At 36.7% G+C, this 22,381-nt stretch overlaps 1 protein-coding gene and 1 long non-coding RNA gene across 7 annotated transcripts in view; one reads left to right on the top strand and one right to left on the bottom strand.

Annotated features, from left to right (window-relative positions):
- Positions 1 to 22,381, bottom strand: part of LOC117150430 (protein split ends) — a 44,449-nt gene that overhangs the window by 20,486 nt on the left and 1,582 nt on the right. For 4 of the 6 annotated variants that reach the window (XM_033317312.1, XM_033317321.1, XM_033317329.1 and 1 more), the window contains exon 3: positions 19,993 to 20,417. In XM_033317312.1, coding sequence (XP_033173203.1) covers positions 19,993 to 20,186 — 194 coding nt within the window. In that variant the 5' untranslated portion in view covers positions 20,187 to 20,417. Of the gene's footprint in view, positions 1 to 7,377; positions 7,465 to 19,992; positions 20,418 to 22,381 lie in introns of those variants that run through there. The other 2 variants (XM_033317345.1, XM_033317361.1) reach the window with 1 other exon arrangement.
- LOC117150473 lies at positions 827 to 2,400 on the top strand. The gene is made up of 4 exons (XR_004460766.1): positions 827 to 965; positions 1,075 to 1,361; positions 1,413 to 1,638; positions 1,708 to 2,400. It is a non-coding gene; the product is annotated as an uncharacterized LOC117150473 (long non-coding RNA).

The following is a 22,381-nucleotide window of genomic DNA, read 5'->3' as shown; positions in this document are numbered from 1 at the left end:
ACCTGAAGTTACGAGTAACAATGACATTCAATTCAAGACTCAAAAACCAACCCCCATATAAATTAAGGCGCAGAAGGCTCAATTTTTTCCATAAAAGGGACAATGGGGTTCAGTTGTACACCGTTTTCAGGCTCACCATATCCTAAAAGATTAAGATCCCTACTAAAAATAACATAGTGCTAAATAGCAGCCGTATCTTAATTAGTACTAGGTTTGGCTCTTACAAAAGATGTGATGTTTTTCGTATCTATAGGAAACTCAAGATTTTATTAGCTTTCTAGAGCGCCTAGTTTAATATATATAGTACTTTTCAAAAAATATATTTATATTTGAAAGTTAAATTACAGAGAAAATACTTCAATAACACAGTAATATTCTTCAGACTATTCTTGAAGGTATTACCAAGACTTACTTATGATAAAATTTTTGTATAATTACGATGGTTATGCGACTATTATTAATATTTAACAAGGATTTAATATTGTCATGAACGTTTTGACTTATATAGGAGAATTTTTTGGGAAAGACCAGATAGCTTTATAATCGTAATCCTAATTTACCCAGGCTACGTTATACAATGAACAAGCTGATGAATTGAAGCCATCTTAGTAAGAATGATCCCTCAAGCCCTCAGAAGCTGCTGGAATGAATATTTTTTAAAGCCGCATTAGGCTCTTTAAGGGGCAGCACTTAAAATATGGCCAAACGCATCATGCAGCAAGAAGAAACTGTTTACCGCATATACATATGTACTGAGTATATGCACAGGGATGGTGGTGGTGGAGCTGAATGCAGCAGTTTCCAGCCCTCTGCTCAGGTCACAGAAGTTGGCGAGCAGCGCCAGAGGCAGAGAATTCGACTGCAGCAGGAGAACGTGCCAGACAAAGTGGCTGTGGTGCACATAGCTCGGGGCCTAAGTCAGGCGGGTGGCACTGAAGTGCGGTACAGTCTTTCATAAATTTATGGTAAATTCTTATACGAGTATGAAGTAACTTATGTTTTGAGATTTCTTGAAGGATGTTCCAAAAAGATATTAACCCTACGAAATTGTTCATATGCTTAACGAAAACGTAGTTAGGAGGCGAAACAGGGGTTAAGATGAGTAGAGGAGAATGATTGTCCGGCATGCGCAGTTGAGGCCATCGGAAAAATCAATTCAGCTAAAAGAGCGCCCGGTTCACGGAATTGCAGGGCCACACCAACCAAAACAACGCCACCGAGAACAACAACATCGCCAGTAATAACAACATTACTGCGCAACATTTGTTGCGCCCAGGAGAAAACGGGAGGGGGGAGGCTTGCGGCCAGTCGAAGAAGCGCCGTCGCCCAAAACCACCCATTGAACAACAACAACCTCGAAGGTAGGTGGACATTTTTGGGCGTCTGTAAATTGCATTACTGCATGCTTGCAGCGCTACTGTGGATGCGGGAGCGCTTATGTAATACATGACCAAGAAGATGACTGCGCAGTAAATGGCTGAATAGTCGGTGAAGAGAAGCAAACCTAAATAGCGGTGGTTTTAGGTTTAGGTTTTATACAAATTTTGATACTTCAAACGAAACGTTCAAATACAAAGCAAACAGCTGAAGACTATGTTATAATTTACATGAATCCTCTATGTCAAAAGCCCAGCGATGGTAAGCTATTAAGAAACGTATCAGCATTAAAACGGCTCTCACAAATACATTTATTGTGTTTATTTTTAGCACACAATTGGTTGGTTGAATCGTCAGCGCACAGTCTCCCAGTCATTGTCCTGGCAAAAGTTTCTCACCGAACGTCCTTGTTTGAGGTTACTTATGTGTATATTTGGCTTCCCTAGCACATAACAGAAGGGGAGGCTAAAAAGAAGCCCCGTATGTACTTAGTCTGCAGGGTTTCCCGCATTCCCTACACATTTACACTACCGTGTTCATAGAGTTGAAATTTCTGTTACCCTTTTTAAGTCTTATTTTCAATCATAGCCGGACGACGTTGCCCTCCCATTTCCCAACTGACTGCAGTCAAAGTAATTCGAACGGGAGAACATTCACTACACGCGTCTCCCTCAGGGCGTGAAATTTATCAACATCACGGAATTGGCAGTAGGAGTAGGAAGGTCGGAAAGAAGAAGTTACAGAAGCATGGTTGGATAGAGTGCACCCCTGTAGCATGCAAAAGTTGAAGGGCACGGGAATGACAAGACGCAGGACGTAATCACGGCATTCTGCTAAAGGAATTAGATAAACATATTATAACAATTTCTCATTCTAAAGCATTAAGAATATAAAATATTTCGTATCCCACATAGAATTAAGAAATGTTAGATTTAGAAAATAGCCGTTATTTCATGAAATGTTAATGTTAATGTTAAAAAAAACAAACCAACATTAAAAATAGAGAGAATACTGGCAAATACATTTTGGGCGTTTTGTAGGTGTAAGGAGGGGCGTGGCCAAAGTGTTTCTGGTATACCGATAGAAATTGGCAACACAAACAATATTACGAAGAAAAATCAAAACATATTTGGGCGGTAGAGTGGGCGTGGCACAAATTTTTTTGGCAAATCGATAGAAATTTATAAAACTAAGAATATGAAATAACTAAAATATGAAAAAACATTTGCAAAAGTGTGGGCGTGGCAGTTTGGGGCGGTTGTGGGCGTATCAACAAACTTGCGCTTCGTCTATCTCTAGATTCTGAATGCTTAATCTTAGCCTTCTAGCTTTTATAGTTCCTAAGATCTCGACGTTCATACGGACAGACGGACGCAGGATTATACATATATACTTTATATGGTCCGAAACGTTTCCTTCTGCCTGTCACATACTTTTCAACGAATCTATTATAGCCTTTTACTTTACGAGTAAAGGGTGTAATAACAATTATTGTTTTTAAAGCATGTTAGCTTTGATTTATCTGAATAGCACAGTAGACCTACAATATTTTAAACTAACTTCGGAATTAAGAAAACGGGATATCCTATGAATCTATTAATCTTGTTGTTTAGATTATTTTGACACACCTCCAACAAATTTAATTATTAATTATTCCAACTAGCGACCTCAATTAAAGTAGTAACATGCATGTGAATTGGTGTGGTGTATGTCCAAGGTATGCGACAAGCTCAGAGGGCAAAGTGGAATAAAAGTTGAAGTAAAGAAAGGCAAGGATGTTCTGAAAAAATTCGCCGCTCTGCTTACCCAAGCCAAAGTGACGCAACCGGAAGCGGCAAAAAAATGGGTGGCAAAATGGTAGGGGTTACATATAACAACAACAAGCAGGGCTAGGAGCACAGATTAACTTCCCTCCCAGGCCGGTTGAAACCATTGAATGAAACTTATGCAAGGCGAATGCCTAGCTGGGAGAGAAAGCTAGGGGAAATCCGAAAAAGGGCAGAGAATTTACCGTCGTATTGCGCCTGCGCTCTCTGAATTCCAGTACATAATCTGGACAGAAAATGCTACAGACTACGTTACATACTTTGTACATATGCATATATATAAAAGGCCAGGACATTGGTTATCTCTCATATCCTGGCAGCCACCCACAGCCGCAGGGCCCTATAAACAACAACAGGATAAATTGCCACAATAAAATCACTGAAAGATTAAAGTAAAAAAAATGACAGAACATCAGAAGCTAGAAAAAATAACCGTCTTCCTAACTTAGAGGCTAGGATTGCTTGAAAACGAGGTCGTGGAAATGGAAAATGAAAGCACTTTTAAAGACACTGGCGACGACATGAGGAGTTTTACAGGAAGCACCTCTGCCGCGCCCTTTCTGTAGCCAGACTGTCCTCTTTCTCCGCGACACACAACCTCCAGAGCCTATCCCGGCGATAGGAACTTCCAGTGCACTTTGTTTTTCCACATGCATTGGGGTTTCTTATCATGCCGCTTCTAATGAAATGGTAACAAAAAGCTAAACTGCAGCATAGAAAACGTGTAATCACTATAACTACCAGGTATTTTGGAAAATATCAATGACTATTTTTTCTCGATATCAAATGTTTTCATAAGCTAAAGACGTGCTTATAACTAATAAGCAACAAAGATTTAAATATATCTTGCGCGGTAAAACGAAACCAAGAAGGATAAGATGTGGTAGTCGTTGTGTTGATACTGTCTTCGTCAGATCCCAGGCATGCGATGCAAAGTAGCACCACATATAAATGAATCGAGTAAACTAATATAAGTAAACTTATTTGTACGAAAACTAGAGAAAACGCGTTTCTCGACTATCAGATACACGTTACTCAGCTAGATAGAGTTGTTTGCGGGAGTAAGAGTGGCAATGTTCTGAAAGCTGCGTGTTTAATATAATTTTCTAGTTTTTATTGTTCCCGAGATCTCACGTTCGTACAGACAGACTCATGGCTAGATCGACTCGGCTATTGATCCTAATAAAAAATTTTACTTTTAATCCTTCGAAAACGCTTCCTCTTAAATATTTTTTATCGAATGTATTATACCCTTTTTTCTCTGCGCGTATATACACATATTCACTTCTAAAATATATTTAACGAAAATTGTTTCTTGAGTATTTACTTCGAACCAACTAAGTTTTTAATCAATTTTTTGACTACTACCAAACTATAAATTACAAATTGTAAACCGATTAACATCTCTTAAATTAACTGCGACTTTTGATAACTTCTCACTCAAATGAAACCAAGGATTCGAGTTTCCCAAGCACTAGCAGAATTCAGTATTTACTGCCACCATTTATTCTGGTAAGTCTTAACTTGTTTGGATGCATTTAAATTAATTTGATTTGGCGAAAATGGAGACAAAATTGCAAACTTTGTTTGCCAAAACCATTCAAGTGAAAACAGGCGACAGGGCAATGCAATTACATGCAGGGAGATGCAAAAACACATCCACAGATACGGATACAAACGCACATTGCGAATGGGATACATAATCACCTCCTTTGGGGGGCTGACAATTTAATTAAAATTGATTTTCCGATCAATATTTTCCAGGGAAATTCACAGTTGCAATTGACGCAGCTGTATATGTGTTCTGTATCTAAACTTGCAGGCGTTCTGGTTATATAAGTAATATATACATACAGATGTACACTGCAAAATACAAAAATGATATTGTGAGGTGGATGTATTCATCAGTGTGTAAAATTTAATTGTCCTTCTCTCTGTCTTTCCTCTGTACACAACTGAAAGTTAATAACCAATACATATATTCTTCTGGGGAAAAATAAATCGTTCCTTATCTTCTCCAGCTACCAATATCCGCGGGCCAGGAAGTATTTCCACACACATAAAGATTGATTATAGCTGGAGTTTTCTTGGTTTTGGTAATTTCTTTCCTTTCACTTCTTTTATTTAATGTTTACTGCAATTTATTTCAATGCATCGAAAAGGATTTTGGGACACACCCAAAGTATTCGATTGCAGCAGCCATAGCCATGGCATCCTTACAATGGCAGGGCGATAAATTAAAGGGGAAAAATTGGGGTGGGATATAAAAATCCAGAGCCCCTTCAGCATAGTCACGAGAGCCTGAATTTGTCTTTATACCACAACGGTGGTTGTGGCAAATGAATCCTGGAAATGCAATTTCTTTTAATAACGATCTCGGCAAATTGTTTCTGTTGCAAGGTACACATTTTTGCAAGATAACTTGGAAATCTAAATGAGTCAGTAATGCTGCTAAAATGCAGGAAGACCTCAAAAATCCAAATCCATTAGGTTATTATTTTAATTTAATTATGCTCATACACACATGGTTATTGTAATTGAAAAGATTAAACAAATAAATAAATCGAAATCGGAATCCGGCAAATAGGGGCGTATGTACAACTTTATGTAACGTCGCATTGACATGAAACACACATACACAATAAACCAATAAAACTGTTTACCCACATGTTAAAGAATAAAATTAATTTTACATTCTTATATCTTTTTTAGTTTGGATTTTTTATAATATATTGTTGTGTTGATTTTCAAGCTTTTTCAAACTTAGCCGCATTTCAGTTTGTTAACACGTAATATAACGTTTACTACTTAAGCTACTGCCTGCTTGAATTAGTTGTATAAACCATCTTTTATCTTTACTGTTGAATAAATTCGATTGATTTTGAATGCATTTCTTAGTGGGCACACTGTATGCATTTCCGTTATAAACTTTATATTGCGTTAATCTATGAAAGCCAACTCGGGGTCGAAATCGACCTTAGAGAAGCCATATACCCTTTCTCTATTTTCATGCAATGATAATTAAGCTCAAACACAAGACACTTTAAATGCATAATTCTCAAAATGCGTAGGTTAAAAAAAGGAATATACTAGATTCTGTTTTGATTTTAATCATTTTCGTTCTAATTCCTACCGATTTAGACTAATCTTTAAAATAACATATGTATGTATATACGCCCTTTGCACTCCCGATAGGAAAACATTGTGTTCGAAATATAAGATTTAGTTCTCAAGCATATCTGTTTGAAAAGTTAAGATTGTATAATTTGAAGGTATTTTCACAGCTAAACAATTATTCATCTTATATTAGAATGCATTTTTTAATACACATAAAATAAAATAGGTGGAAATAAAATAAATAACTTAGTCCTCCTTCTGAGCCTTTAATCTAAATTAATTAAAGACCATTACTTAGGACGGTGATAATAGTACACGTTTGAATATCTAACTGAAAGCTGCCATCAGTCTTGTTTTTTAATTTTTTTTTTCATTGTCTTGTGTTTAGCCACGAATACGACTTAAAGATGAGACGTCGAGTCAAAAAAAAAAACCTTGAACATCTCTATTAATTTTTGTTAGCCTCTATGCATTATTTGCTAATATATTTAAGCCGGCGTATACATATCTGTGTACCGAATTCGATATTATTTGTCCAGATTTATTGACATTTTAGAGAGTGGGTCTCTTTTTGGGCTTGGTCATAGCAGCATGTTTGTATTTCATTTCCTCGTTATGACCGGTTTTCGAAAATCTATTATAATCGCTAAGTGGGTCACACAACACCGAGTGATATTTAAAATGCTATCGATACACAGACTTCCGAAAGGTACTGTGTATATACTATTCAGCTGTCATCAGTTGTTCAAGTCAAGTGCAATCAGTAAATACAAGTGAGTAGGAATTGAGCTTAATTGTAAAATTCTTCCCAGGGTAAAAGAAACGGCAAGTGCGTAACCGAAAGAAAAGGGTGATGCGGCACATTACGATACGTTGCACGAAGCTGATAAGAAGTGCCCTATGCCAATGGTACTTATTACTTTTACGGGTGAGTTTCTTCCAAGGAGGGAGATTGAAACATGTAACATTTAGGTAACTTAAATACATTTTAGCCATTTAATTGAACGGTAGACTTTCAGATATTTAAACGAAATACTTCACTGACATGTAAACTTACATTACTATCAACATTACTGTCGTCACTCAATGGCTGCCTCAATAATCCAGGACTTGAGGCAGGCAGTGTCGCTTTAAGGATACGCACCTATAAATAAAAAAATCAAATCAAAATTAGAACATTAACATTTTTTACAAATTTTTAAATTATTGTCATGCCTTTCCAGAGGAAAAAATATAATTTTCTTAAAGTTTCCCAGAAGTTTTTCTCGATTTTTGTACATTTCTCAACCAAAACGGTCTTTCTCCATTTGCCAAAAGTTCAAATCGTTTAGGACGAGCCAAAAATTGTAAAGCCAAAAGGTAAAAATAAATACATTATTTGTATTTGCTTGTTACTATTTTTAGGGACACGAGAAGAGAGGGACAACTCACACACACCGAAGAAAATACATTACTAAATCGAATAATAGCCTGAAAACCATTAAAAGGTCGAGAAAGCTAAAACAAACGCTAAAACGTCTTATTGATGTTGTGTTATTGAACGAACAATCAGTGATCATTTTTACCTTTGTATACAGCTCTAATTCAGAACAACTGGGAATAAATTCTTAACTTCTAAAATAATATTAAATAAGTATTTACTAATATAGACATCCAATTGGTAATAATTTTGTTTACATATTTTCTGGAAAATTGGTTAAAGATTTAACATGTTGCGTGCATATTATGGCATGTTTATTTTTGTTGTGGCCCCTGGCATACCCAAGAAACTTTAATGACACTGACGCTCAGTTTTGTTCCGTTCGCCAAAAATATCAGGAGAGAAACTGAGACGCCGCAAAAGCAGCAGGGTAGAAGGAAAATAGACCATTATGTGTTGTATTCACAATAAGTCTCGAATTTTACATTGTTTGTGATTATATAAAATGGAGATTTTACACCCCAAACCCCCTTCCCGTTTCACGCTTTATGTGTCGAAACTTTGGCTGCTATTTATTTCTTTTCGCTGTAATCTGTTTTTTATGCGCTTTAATTTGTTTTCTTTTCTCGTATTTTTTCGTTTCTTGTTATTTGCCAAAAGTTTATTGATCTCTTGCTGACATTGGAGAGTCAGCCGCCAAATGCCGAGCAGACAAAAGAGATACATAGAAACACACAGAAAGTAAGCGGGAGATATTATAAATGCACATATATGTATTATTGTTTGTCTATAGCACATATGTACATATGTGCATATACACAAATATACGCCTGGGAACTGGGAACCTTTCAACTCCAAGCTGTAAAGAGTCTTTACTAAAGACTCTACATTTTTTTAAGAAGCCGTGCCCAAAATTCCAAGTGCAAATTGCTTAAAGTGCGAAGATGAAACATTGTTTTTCATCATCATCAGGGGTTCGTGAAACTTTTCATATGACACAAGATTGACAAACGAAATAAAAATGACAAACTGTAAGCAAAATTTAGACAAAATTAGGCCGGCTGTTTGAAATGGTAAATTGCCTTTAAGGGGTACCTATACTCCAAATACTGGACTATAGCGTTCTTCCGGATTTTTTCTATTTGTCGTTGCAGCCGCAACAGCTAAACATAATTGAAGACAAGAACAACGAATGTTTCAGCAATGGCAGTAGAAATAAAAAGCTTTTGCCGGATTTCTGATTTGTGTTATTTAGTATGAGGGGCCAACAAACCCAATCTAGAACGTGGGTGGTGAAACTTAACATCAAACCCAATTTCACCAATATACTGCACACAGCATAAAAAGAAAAAACGAAGAAATGTACTGTAGCTTGGGGCTGCACGCGACTTCAAAAGTACTCACGCGTGCAAATTGCATAAGGTATCATCAAAAATATACGTTGAAATCATGGAGTACATAATACATATTACTAAAATGGAAGAATAGTTGGCACATAAAAAAAATTACTCCCTGCACTAAAGAACCTACCAATAGGTATACTCCTAAAAAAAAATCTGTGCGTGTGGTAGATCACGAACCCTCAAAAAATTTGCTATACGTTTGGTGAAAGCATCGTACAGATACCATTACGAACTTCGGTACAGCCACATCTGCAGATACAAAATGTTAATTTTTCCGATAGCAATTTTGAATTAATATGAATTACATAAGTCCAAACGGAAGTCAAACGAAATAATACAAAAAAGTCACATTATGGTCAATGCTTCTGCTCGTAAGGACCAACCCCCTTAGCTCAATGAAAATGCAGCAGGTGGCCAACTCAAAAAATCACAGGTCAAGAACACACGATACGAAATCTGTCCGAAGAATAAGAAAATTGTCAATGGTGACCCGCTCATCCTCGATCTCGTGAGTTAAGAAAACTGGTTATGCAAATGGGTTTACCAGAGTTGAATATTTTGAATTTTAATCGCATTTCTAAAGGCAACAAAAATTAATTTAAAATTAAATTAAGAAATGAAATCTAATATTTAAGTGCTCTAAAGTAATAAACCATTTTGGGGCGTACGATTTCTGTGGTAAGGTAGATTTAAAAAAAATAAAATTTCCTCGACTATCAGATACCCGTTACTGAGCTAGGATTTTAAAACGTTAAATGCTAGAAATTGAAAAAAAAAATATATATATATACATATATAAATACAGTTTAGATTTGTGGACGTGAGTGGCCATTGCTTTAAGACTCCTAATCAAACCCTAAAACGATGGCATGATAGTTTCGGTTGGTTGTGGGCATGGCCAAAAAATGTTTTTGCATGAAAATAAATATTTGCAAGACAAATTTTACAGTTTTTATAGTTCCCCAGAATAATGCGTGCATACAGACGGACAGGTAGACATTCTCAGATCGATTCGCATAATTATGCTGATCAAGAAAATATATTTATAATAAATATAAATGTATATACTTAATATTGTCGGTTACGCTTCCCACCTGTTACAGAACTTTCAACTCGAGTAAGGTGTATAAAAAATGTCATAATAGTTATTTGTTAAAAAGAAAAATGTAAGAGCAACGAGAGTACTCTAAAGACCTCAATCAACTAAATTTGGAAGTCGTTTACGGCCGGTCTTGGCAAAATCGGTTGGGATAATCATGTTGATTAAGAATATATACATATTACTTAAGGTATAAACATATTACTTAAGACAAACACCTCACAAAATTTGTAAAAAAAAAAAACTTCCGTTGGAATGGTATGAAAACGCGTATATGAACGAGTATATTTGCATGAAAAAACAGAAACAACATAAACTGGTTTACATAGCCAGCCAGGAGTAGATGGCAATAACTAAAGAAAAGTCAGTCGGTACCCCTTTTTTCGAGACTAAATTATATGGCGTATATATTCAAGCACGGAAAATAATAACATTTTTATTTTTATTAAATCACTATTCTAATGTTTAATTAAACCGCACCAAATTAAAACCAAGACTAAATTAAACAAATAATTAAAAGACAATTTTAAAATAATAAAATCTGGACTATTACTATTCTTTAATTTTAAATCGATTAAAAATAAATGAACAAAATATTGATTTATGCCAGAATAATTTTTCATTTGCCTGTATTCGATAATTGTTCTGGTCTGATACGCTCTTTTCTTCAAACTTGCCCGCTGGCATCACGACGAGACTAACATTATGTTTTCTGTTTTTGTTTTGTGAGTTGGCAGCACCTACGTGAGCCGCTAACCGGTTTTAAGTCTCAAAGGTAACTTGAATAACATTTAAACTTACTGCTGGTTTCTTTATATTTTTCTGTCTGTCTCCTTGGTTTTTTTCAACGCACAACAGGTACATTCGTTGTTGTTGGTAGGTAACAGTCAGAGCTGGAGGTACACGTATGGTATATACGATGGCGGTCTGTTTATATGGAGATTTCCTCAGTCTGTTCTTCTGTCATTCTTTCCGCCTGTGTTTGCCTTGGTCTTTTGTGGCTCCTCGAAATGTATATAGTCGTATATACGTATTTGTGATTCGCTATATAAATATACACGTATATATGGGCTGTGCATGGATAGCATGATGAAAGAACTCAGCTTAAAAGTGTTTTGAATTTGCCTTGTCGTGTGTCTTAAAATCCAGTATATAGATGAGCATTTACTAGATATATTTCACATATATCGTGAAATGTAAAAACATCGGCTTGTCAAAGCTACTATTTTTATCATTTTCTAGCCTTTGTGCAATGTGAAGCAATTTCTATTTGTTGCTCACTGGTATTTACATTTTTTTAATTATTAGTGTAAATTTATAAGTATAGATGCTCAAATTAACAATGCAAATCCGGTGCTAGGCACGACTTAGAACCGAAGAGCATGAAATAGAATGGACAACCAGAATATCTAAATATAATTTTAAAAAATCCCCCAAAAGCTGAAATGATTAATTAAGATCGAGATAACTAAAAGCTACCCAGTTGGGGTTAAAGGTTGCTTTTACTTTAAGTCTTAACTAATTCATCCTCATAAATTCAAAGAATAAGTTAACGTCAAACTGTTCAAATTCTTGTCATTATTATTCAAAATTCCAAGTATTCAATTTGAATGCAATTTGATAATCATCCTTAACAAAGGCCACTAGGCAACCTTAATGTTTCCCTTCCCTCTTATCAATCACTTAAGTTCTGAAATCATGTCGCTAGATAATCAAATCCCTGCAACTGATTTAGAGCTCGAAACAAGCATCATATTAGCCAAATGACTAATGGATTCTTTTAAACAGACTATTATTATTCCTATACCGTAGACTCTTAACCTTCCTTATGTAAACACATACAGCAATGGTTTTCCCCACTCTACGACGAACTCGCCTACAGTTAACGTAGTACGTTACTCACATGTTTAAATTGCTTATCAGCAGGACCCTTATCTAATCGTCGGAGGGAAACGCATTTGTTCATCATATATAAAGTATATACAGGCCTATATAAACGCGTAAGCTTTTATGAGCTGATAAAAAGTGCGACTCGGTCATTTAATATGATTTGATAAGTTCTTTGTTAACACTTAATTGAAAAATAGATATAGATATATGTATAATAGAAATAGATAGACGATAAACCGCCTAAGTATTACAATGCAAGTCTTAAAATATTACTTTACTAGCTTTTGAAATAATTAAAATTTGTGTATTTTTTAAATTAATGTTACATTATCGTTAACTAAATTTTGTCAATACAAAGGGGCAAAGGGTCGTACATAAAACACAACAAAAAACATGTAATTTAAAAATGAAAATGTTAGAAATGGTCTTGCTAAGTTTTGTGATAAGATATAAGCCTCCAACGAAAATAGATTTATATTTAACTATCTCAACGTGCGAGGAGTTAAATAAAATATTCCCAATGTAAATACATTGGTATTATTTACTGCTTTATCAGGATGACACACATACCGCAGCATTGTATTTGGTATTTGGTTTGTTATACTTTAGCATTAAAAGCATTTTGAAGCTCAGAACCAACTGACGTTGGAAAGGGAACTTTACTGTGCAATTAGAGACCCACAATTGTATAAAGAGATAATACTAAAACCTTCTAGAAAATAAAAGAAAATTTAGCGCTCAATCTTTTTTAGATAATTTGGCATTCACAATTTTACGGTATTGCTAGAATTGATTACAATTATGAACCACCTTAAAAGATAATGTAGTTTACTTTCTTATACTCAAAAGGAATATACAATTTGCCATTATTTAGCATACGTCAAATTTAAATTATCAAAAAATCCAAAAGTTAGTCGTTAAGAATGTTTACTATCATTGTTTAAAGATAGAGATACGAACACGCACCTATTGTTAATAACGGAAGCGACAAGTCAAAGTAAAGGATATCCAAACCGATAGTATTTAGTATATGTACGCAGCCTGAAAAATTTGCACTGTTAGAAACAGAGAAACACAATATCTCGACCCCATTTGCAGCGGCCAAAGCCACAACAACGACAATGTAGAGACATTTAAACGCAGTTGCAACCACTTTGACTGACAGCTGCAGTTTAAGATCGAAAAAACACAGGAAAAGCTCTGAGAAACTCAGAACAGCAGCGCAGAAATCTCGCAGAAGAAGCGAACGTTGACAGTTCGCGAACTCAGTTTCAGACGGCAAGTTGGTCTCATTCTTCAGCCCGAGACAAAAACACAAAGATACGCCAGCTGCAGCAATAGCAATAAAAATAATGAAAACTAGTTGCAACTAGTGCAAACATCCAAACGAGTTTCACTCTGCTTCAACAGCTGCAACCTGAAGTGGGTGTTCTTCGTTTGTCGCTCCTCTCCCATCAGTAAATTTAAAGTTGTTCGCTGGAGAAACACAATTCGTTGCTTAGGCGATTGTATGATCTCCACAGACTTTAAAATCTAGAAAATTCATTTAGGACTCATTTGTACTCTAATCACTTGCATTCAAAATATTAGCAACAAGAGAGCACGCTATAGCCGAGTCCCTTGACTATTAGAGGGAGACAATAAAAATTACAGTTTTGGCCGACAATGCTGTAAACCTAGACAATAAGGTTATTATAAAAATAATAAATGATCGGAGCTAACCGATTACTATTATCCTTGATTTAATGCGGACTAATGTTGGAAACAGTTGCAATATTATTATTTTTTTAGATATATAAACATATTTAATATAATGTGCCTCAGGCTTAATTTATTATATATGTACATATGTATAATTCAAATTGTTTCCAAGGCACTTACATATATTTTATATGTACAACAAAATATTCAATAGATAACAAAAAAAATTAAATGTGAAACTTTATGCACAACCCAGCATAAATAAAACGATGTAGGCCCAAAAAAGGGTAGAAATATAGAGACCAGTAACAACACATAGTTTCATATATAGAATTCAGTTCCAGAAAAAAGGGGGAAATGTATTTTGCCACCGTTGTATATTTGCATTCGAGCATTCTTTTTGCCTTCGCATAATGCACAGCTGCTAGTTGTTCTCATTTCCCTCTTCCCCTCTCCACCACTCTCATTCCCTTCTACTTTCATCCACATATTCCACTGCGCCGATATTACGTTGGGTGTATGTATTTTGAATGTCAAAGTTTATTTGCTGCTGGATAATAATCAGGCGCAAGCTGAAAGGGTTCTTTGAATGCTTCCTGAGCAGAACAAGTTTAGCTTCGTTTTCCTCTCGGTGATTCCAGAATTTGCAAAACAAAGAGCGACCAAAGCTACAGGGTCCAAAGACCGCTTGGCGGGAGCAAGAAGTAACATAAAATAGAAAATGGAAAATTGAGAACAAAAAAAGCTTTGTCATCGAACCATGAAGTTTGCACGCCGCAGAAAATCGCAGAACAACCATTCAAGAGTTCATGTACATATGGTTGTATCTCTCGCACTTTTCTGGACAGTTTTTCCCATTATCTTTGGAAGTAGCTCAGCTTTTTCTTTGTGCTAGCCACAGTCAGACAGATATGTGGAGGGATTCGGCAGACATATGTATGTATATTTAGACGGAATGAGTGTTAGCTTATGAATGGCGATGAAAGCGAAAGGCCACTGCAATAGTAGCGAGCATATTTACATTTGGCAAGATAAGAGAACAAAATACAAACCAACGAGAAAAGTACATTTTAGAAATTATTTAGTTAAAAATGTTTTATAGTTAAATAAAGATCAAAAATATTCATGTGCGAAGTCGGAAAAACTTCTTTCTACCTGCTGCATACTCTTCAACAAATCTAGTATACCCTTTTACTCTGCGAGTAACGTGTATGCGTAACATATCACGAAGAAAGACAATGACCTCCCATATCTATTTCTATTTCCGAAATGCAAAGAAAGACTAACCTCTCATTGGCCAAATCGGGGTAAAATGAAAAAAGACAAGTTATATGAGTTGTAACGCCCTCTCGCCAACTAATCAAAATCAATTAGCAGAGCAGTGCTACATAAATTACAGCAGAACATTTCGGTTGAACTTGTAGTGTCTGTGTCTCCCTTCTAGCTTTTAATGTTACAGTTATAATAATTCGTTGCTTTGATTTTACTTCTTCATTTGGAGTTGACCTATCCCAGACCATTTCCAACATTTCTATCTTAAATTTAGCACGAGTTCTTAACACGTTAGTAAGAAAGAAATATGTAAAGTGAAATAAAGTGAATTGTTAAAATAAAATGGTGTTTGTGGAATTTGTAATATTTATAAAATGGTCAACTTACAATTCTGGTGCGTTTGATTTATTTTTATTCATTAATTAATATTATTTTATTTTTATTTACACTGTTTAGTAAGCTAATAGGGAAAAACGACGAAACGCAGTCTAGAGGTAATGGTCACCGTTGTAAAGGCGATAAGTGGATAAAATCAAAGTAATTTTCATTATAAATACAGAAATTATTGTCAATCATTGCAATTACAGTTGAGAATCCTCCCAAATGACAAAAAATAAATAATGAGATTTTGGTATTTACTTGGGTGAAATGTACCAGCGAAAAAGTAAAAAAAAAAGAGATCGATTTATTTATTTATCAAAGATGCGTAGGGAAGCTGAGAGGAAGTGTCCTCTCTTTCTTGTCCAATTGATTAAAAACGTATTTTATTGCTAATCAGGCATGGACTTTGAATTGTGCAAGTGTGCGAATATCTGTGTGTGCATGACTCATTTGCAATTAAACGGCAAAAGCGAGAGAGCCAAAAGGAGAATGAACGGAGAGAGAGCAAATTTTAAGTGCCGCAAAAATGCCAGCATAAAAATAAAGTAGTCGCTGTTATAAAGGCAGCAGAAGAGGCATAAGACGGCGACAATAACAAGAAGAGGAAAACCTACAAAGGCAGCGACCACAAAGGCAAAGATACAAAAATCCATACTCAGATACATTTACAAAACTACACCACACACAAACAAAAACTGGCTCGCTCGCACACATACTGCGACGTCGACGTCGACTGCAGCAGAGTCAGAGACTGATGTTTACACAACGTGCGGTATATTTGCAAGATACTCGTCGAACAACAAGAAAAACAGCAGCAAATGCTGCTTGTATTTTTTCTTTCTTTTTTTCGAATCTAATTGAAAACAAGCAGAGAGTGTGTGTGTATAGAAAAAAACAAGAAAAACAAGCACAGCGAGCGTCTACAGCTGGCTCTGGGGTATTATTGTATCTGTAGATGCGAAATTGCAAACCCCACCAACAGACAACGTTGCCAAACTTCACTGTATTGCTTTTTTTGTTTTTTCCTTTTTGTTTTCTCTGCAGCTTTGTAGCCGCGTAGCCATAGTTTGCGTACATGGTGTGTATCTGTGCCTTTGCGGCGCAGCGTTCTCTCGCCTAACGATGAAAATTGCTGCAACAATGTCGCTTAATTTTCATGCGGCCAGCAGTGTTATTATGTATGCACCTGATCGGGCCTTTATGATAGGCCTCAGAAAGTCGAAAAACCGGTTAGCTTCGTCCAGCAGCCCCCTCGTCATCATCATCAACCATAGTCCAACCCAAGTCCAGGCCCCAACTGGTTATTATTAAACAGGTAGAAGAACACCGAAACCAAGCCAAAGAGAATCCGAGCCGTCTTCATCATCCTTCTCCAATTTCCTTACTCGATATCACGTATGGCTGTTTTCACAGATGCGACCACAAGTTTATTTTGCTATGATTTTTCCAAATCGCAATTCCTGGAACTGAATATACATATAGTTCGCTGGATTAGTATAAGAACAGACGCTTCAATCAACTAGTTCGGAAACAAAGAAGGATATTTGTGATTCCCACCACAAGTCTAAGATAGGTAACATTAATGTGTATTTTTGACAACTTCTGTATAAAAAGCCATACTTTTGTAAGCCTCTTCGTCAGCTCTTTCGGAATATAATCGATTGTGGCTGTGCATTCTTTGTGCTGGCTCTGTGCCTCGTCGCTCGGTCTCACGAACACGGGGCCAAACAATCTCATACAATCGCCCCTTGACGATAATCTTTTGTGTCTGTCCGGTTCTTTAGCACCTTTTGTCAACGAGAAGTTTGGCAACGCTGCGCACTGGAGAGACTGTTTCACGGGTCCGGAGATTTGCCTCATCTCCACTTATCCGGCTTCTGTTCCAGAGTTTAGCTCATCTCATGTGCGAAATAATTTGGGAAATTTCTAATTTCCCATACAAAAGCTTCGTCGTCTCACGCCTTCCCGCCTCTAGACCCTCCGTTTTCGAACGACTTCGTCACGTTCCCTTGTGATATCTCAATCCTCGCATTGCATGACTCTGTTTCGGTTTTTTGCTATTTTTGTTTTTGTCGTTTGGTATTACGACACTGCTCAAAAAACAATGAAATGTGCAGTGCCAGGCATAAATATGTAAAACAATAGCAACGAAACAGAGGCGTATGTTCAACTATATGAAAATGCATTTGTTATTGCACAACTGGCTGGAACCACAATCTACTCGCGAAATTATTTCTTACGCTCCTAAGCGCTCGAGTGCAATAATTTAAATTCATATAATTCTGGTTTAGTTCCTGCCGTCGTTGGATGAATCGGATGATTAATCATAGACCCCGTACGGATCCTCTGTAGATTAAAAAAACTACCTAATCGGACCACAAGCCATGACTAAACCTTTAAATAATAATAAAGTACGAGAGTTTAAGGTATTGTAAATATTTGGTAGCTGACTTGCTATGAATCTACGATAACTTTAAAGAATAATAGGTTTCTAAATGATGTTTCTCTAATAAACTAATAAGAAGTCGTTCCTTAGATTTTTACTACTCTGTTCCCTTTCTGGTCTCTATCTAATCTATATTTTTGACTTTGAGAGAGGAGAAATCTCAATGCCAACAAGAACAAAAGGCGGGCAACGCAAACTAAATATTTTCTCATGCTGCACAAAAACAATAAAGAAAGCCAATCTAACGAGAGCAACAATTGTAATTGTAACATGACATTGAAACAAGTCAAAAACATTATAAAGCAATACATACAATTTCGTCTACATAAAATCGTATGTAGATCATTATTATTATTGTTGTTTTTGCTGTGTGCCCATAGCGTGCTAAAAAGCCGAGCACGAAATTCAATTTAATAAAGTAATATTAGTTTACGTTGACGGGGTTACGTGGACGAGATGAACAACCCATATTGGGAAGAACTAATACTAAATTTGAAAATCAACAAAAATCCTGAACGCCCTGGAAAAAATGTAAGTCTCGCTTCTCTTTTTAATATGTGCCAGCTACAAATGAAAACATGCATATTTTGCTAGCGTCAAGTACTCAAGAAAGAAAATTGGAAAAGAGTAGATAGAAAAGTGCGTTATTTAGGGTTGCAGCTGAAAATATAATTTTATTTTACGCTGTTTGCCAATGTTTCACGTGGTTGCTGTGGTGGCTCACTTATTTGCTTAGGCCACAGGGTTCATTGTCAATGTCAAAAAACAATTACTGTTTTCAACTCGCGACAATTCCACGATTTCTGTTGGCAATTACCGCAAAACTATTAAATGGAGCTTTGCCCTCTGTTGTCGTCTTTCCTTGATGCGGGCTCAAAGCATTAGCAGCCGCCCAGAAAAGCAGCAAATGCAAAATGTGTTGGTCTGGTCTTTGTTTTAAAAGAAACAAAATTAATTTGGCGGTGGCTAATGAAGCAATTAAGTCATTTTTCTTTTGCCCTGAACGAAAATTTAATTTAATAGAGGACCGTAAAACGCGTTCGACTCACAAAAGAAAACCACAAAAAAGCAAACTAAAACCGGCAGAAAACAACACGTTGCTCAGAAAAGTTCTTTAGTTTAGGCCCAACAACACACAAATAAAGCACAAAAATTATGAAATGAAAAAGTATTACGCAATAAACACACATAAATGAAAAGGAGGTATTCTATATCTGTATACCTGGGAAAGACTGTCTTCCCTCAAATACTCATCAGCCAACTTTCAGTTCTTTTTAAAAGCAAAATATTTGTGACAATCTTAAAAGGTTTATTCAATCTCGGGACAGAAATATATACGTATGCAAATCCGAAACATAAATGCACAACATTTAAAGGTAAAGAAAGATGTAGGGATCTGTGGCATATCATCACAGCAGCAGCAGCACCATTGCCATATGCCGTATCCCCATTCCTTCCCACTAATATCGGTTCCTGACTCTCATTACCTCTTGGGTGTTCTCGTTAGTCACTCACACACAACCCTGCCAAGTGAAACCCACTCAGGTGAGATACTAAGATAGAAAAGCCAAGGTAAAAAGATACGCACTATTTTTCGGGCATGGCCAGCCATTTGCGTTTGTGCCTCACGCATTGCCAGGGTTGAGGTACGTAGAGGAAGGGGTAAGAGAGTAGCGTTCTGACGCAGCCAGCTTACAAATTCATATCGCACTGACTTTTTTATTTCCCAACGTAATGATAGGAGCTGGCTCGCGTGGACAGTCGCTAAGCTAACACAGGTAGCTGTTAGTGGCCTACGCTGAAATCTTCTAAGATACATTATTTACATATATGTATGTGTATAACATTTTGGAGCTTGCTTTTTGCGGTTTTATCGGTTTTTCGGTGCTGGTCTCGGTGTTTGGAGTGTCGTAGAGGACTATGACTATAAAATTAAAACTATTATTTCAGCTACATATATCAAAATTCGATCAATAGATAGTTCAGTAAGTACATACATGTATATCATATTATTTATTATTTTAAATATATCTTATGCACATTTTTTAAATAAGGCTTACCTTTTCAATTTTGGATTATTATTATTATTGTTGTTATTGTTGTTATTTATAATGGTGCTGCTATCCACAACGAACTGTTGTTGCTGCTGCTCTTGTTGTTGCTGTTGTTGTTGTTGCGTCGTAGTAGTTTCGGCTAATTTTCCAAAACAAATGTTACGGCTATTGTCGCGTACCATGTTTCGACAACGGAACATTCGCAGCAGAATCTTCTTCTATTTAGGAGGAGCATTGCGTCGTATGCTGCGAATGGAGGGGCATCATTTTAAATGGGCGCCCTCCTTCCCATTAAACATTATGCACTCTTTTTATATATTCCAGTGTGAGGATTGTCACGATACTCGTTTTGTTTGATTTAAGAACTTTTATGGATATCTTTATATTATTTTCTTTGGTAAGATTTCCGCTTCACTTGCACATTTTTAACACTATATATCGAAATGGGGATAATAAAAGATACAGGGAATAGGTGGGTTAGATCCAGCTGGCACTCATTTTTATTTAACACTGCACGTGCACTTTATATAGAGAAGCTTTTTCATTGTGATTGCATTATTTGACTTTTTCTTAAAGCGATTTACTTTATTCCACTATTTTTTCCACTAATGCCAATTTGCCTTAATTTACCAACTAAAAATACGCTTTTAATTTAATTCAACTAGAGCAATTTAAATTTATTGAAATTTCAATGGACCCAAGATGTGTTCTCCTCTTTTTGCCTCAATTTAAGCGAGGAATACGGCATGTACTAAATATACATATGTATGTATATACAAAGATAAACTTCTTGTATAGGGCCATTTCCTCTGCAACAATACGAATGCGAGAAGGTGGAAAATGCGAGCAGCGACGTCAGCAGCGCGTTATTATAATCCCCCATCCCCCGTAAAGAGGGTTGGTGGTACAGCATGTTAAAATTCCATGCACTAAAGAAGCATGGAAACTACAAGAACAACACACAGTCGATGCTGAAGTTTGGCAACGTTGCCGCGAAGCGCCATTTCGCTTGCTCTCGCTCTGCCTCGCTGCGGCTTTTGTGAAAAGCGGCAACGTCGCTTTGTTTGCTTATAATTGACGTTTGCCGTCTGACGTGGTTGCTAGAGAGAGATAGCCAGCTGTTGTTGCTGCTTCAGCGCACAAAGTACATAGGGTGTTTGGGTTTGTGTGTGCGTGCTATATACTCGTGTACATAAAGAATTTATAGCTGGTACTTTTCTCTCGTACATGGAAAACGAGAAACTCGCTGTATATTTATAAATGGCTATGTGGTCATGTGGTGCGCTTCTTTTGCTTTGTTATTGCACGTTCTTCCATAATTCGTGTAGTTTTGTAGCTCTAAATCTCCTACGTATTTTCTTTTGGGGCGCAGCAGGAAATCACCCATACATCTGTCAATTTCCAAGTTGGTGTGCGTGAGCGAGCAGCTATATTATTGAGTGCCCTATTTGTATCTCGCTCTGATACACGGTATAAGCTGCATCGGTGCCGTGAAAGTTTCTTTGCTGCCGACGCCGCTGTTGCCGCGCTGCTCATCCAAACTTGGGTTCGCAGTGCTACGCGATTTCAGTCGCTTTGTAGAACTGGTGGGGTGCGGCTCGCAAAAATACAATACTATAGGGACCCCTATAGTATAGTATGTAACACGAAAGTCCCAGCAATTCGCAGGATAGGAAAAGATTATTCCGAAATTTCTCCAAATGCTTGGAATTTTGTTTTTCAGTTTGCCATCTTGTAATTTTCATTCCATCCACAGGAGGAAAAACACATTAAAGACAGGCAATTCAACTAGAACTCATGAATATTGTCAGCAGCAACAAAGAGAAAACCAGTTTTAGTATGTGTTTAGTAGTATCTGCTTTTCGTGTTTTGGCTACGTGACCACACACCAACAGCATTTACTAGAAAGAGAGCGCTAACTTTGTAGTTTTCCTCTCCCCAATCTCACACACTAACGGGGTGCCCTGTGCGCACGCACACAAAACGGGTTAAGAAAAAAAAAAATGCTGTACTACATCGCTTCATCCCGCTCACTCAGCAGCTGAATCGATTTTTCAAACGACACGACAATTTCTCTCCTATCTGTTGTCCCGCTCTGACTCGCGCAGAAATGGCTGCCCCCTCCCCGTTGATCCCTTGCGTTGTTCGTTTTTGTAGTTTGGAGTCCGCGCACACACGCAGTATTTATATTTATATATACGGGTTATATATAGTCGCCATGTTACTTTTTCGAACGTTGGGGGAGCTGTCAGCCTGGATTTTTCGCTACAAATTTCCAACGTTTCTCACTGCCGCTGCTTCTGCCGACGTTGCACGTCATCCGTTTTAGTATGTATGTGTGCTTTGAATTTCTGATGAAATTCTTTGCTTTCGAGTTAATTGCTGCCCGCCGTCG

This window comes from Drosophila mauritiana, chromosome 2L (genome assembly GCF_004382145.1).
Source record: "Drosophila mauritiana strain mau12 chromosome 2L, ASM438214v1, whole genome shotgun sequence".
In the NCBI taxonomy this organism is placed as follows: Eukaryota; Metazoa; Arthropoda; class Insecta; order Diptera; family Drosophilidae; genus Drosophila; species Drosophila mauritiana.
The sequence above is the reverse complement of the archived record's forward strand: the minus strand, read 5'-3'. Positions and strand labels throughout refer to the sequence as shown.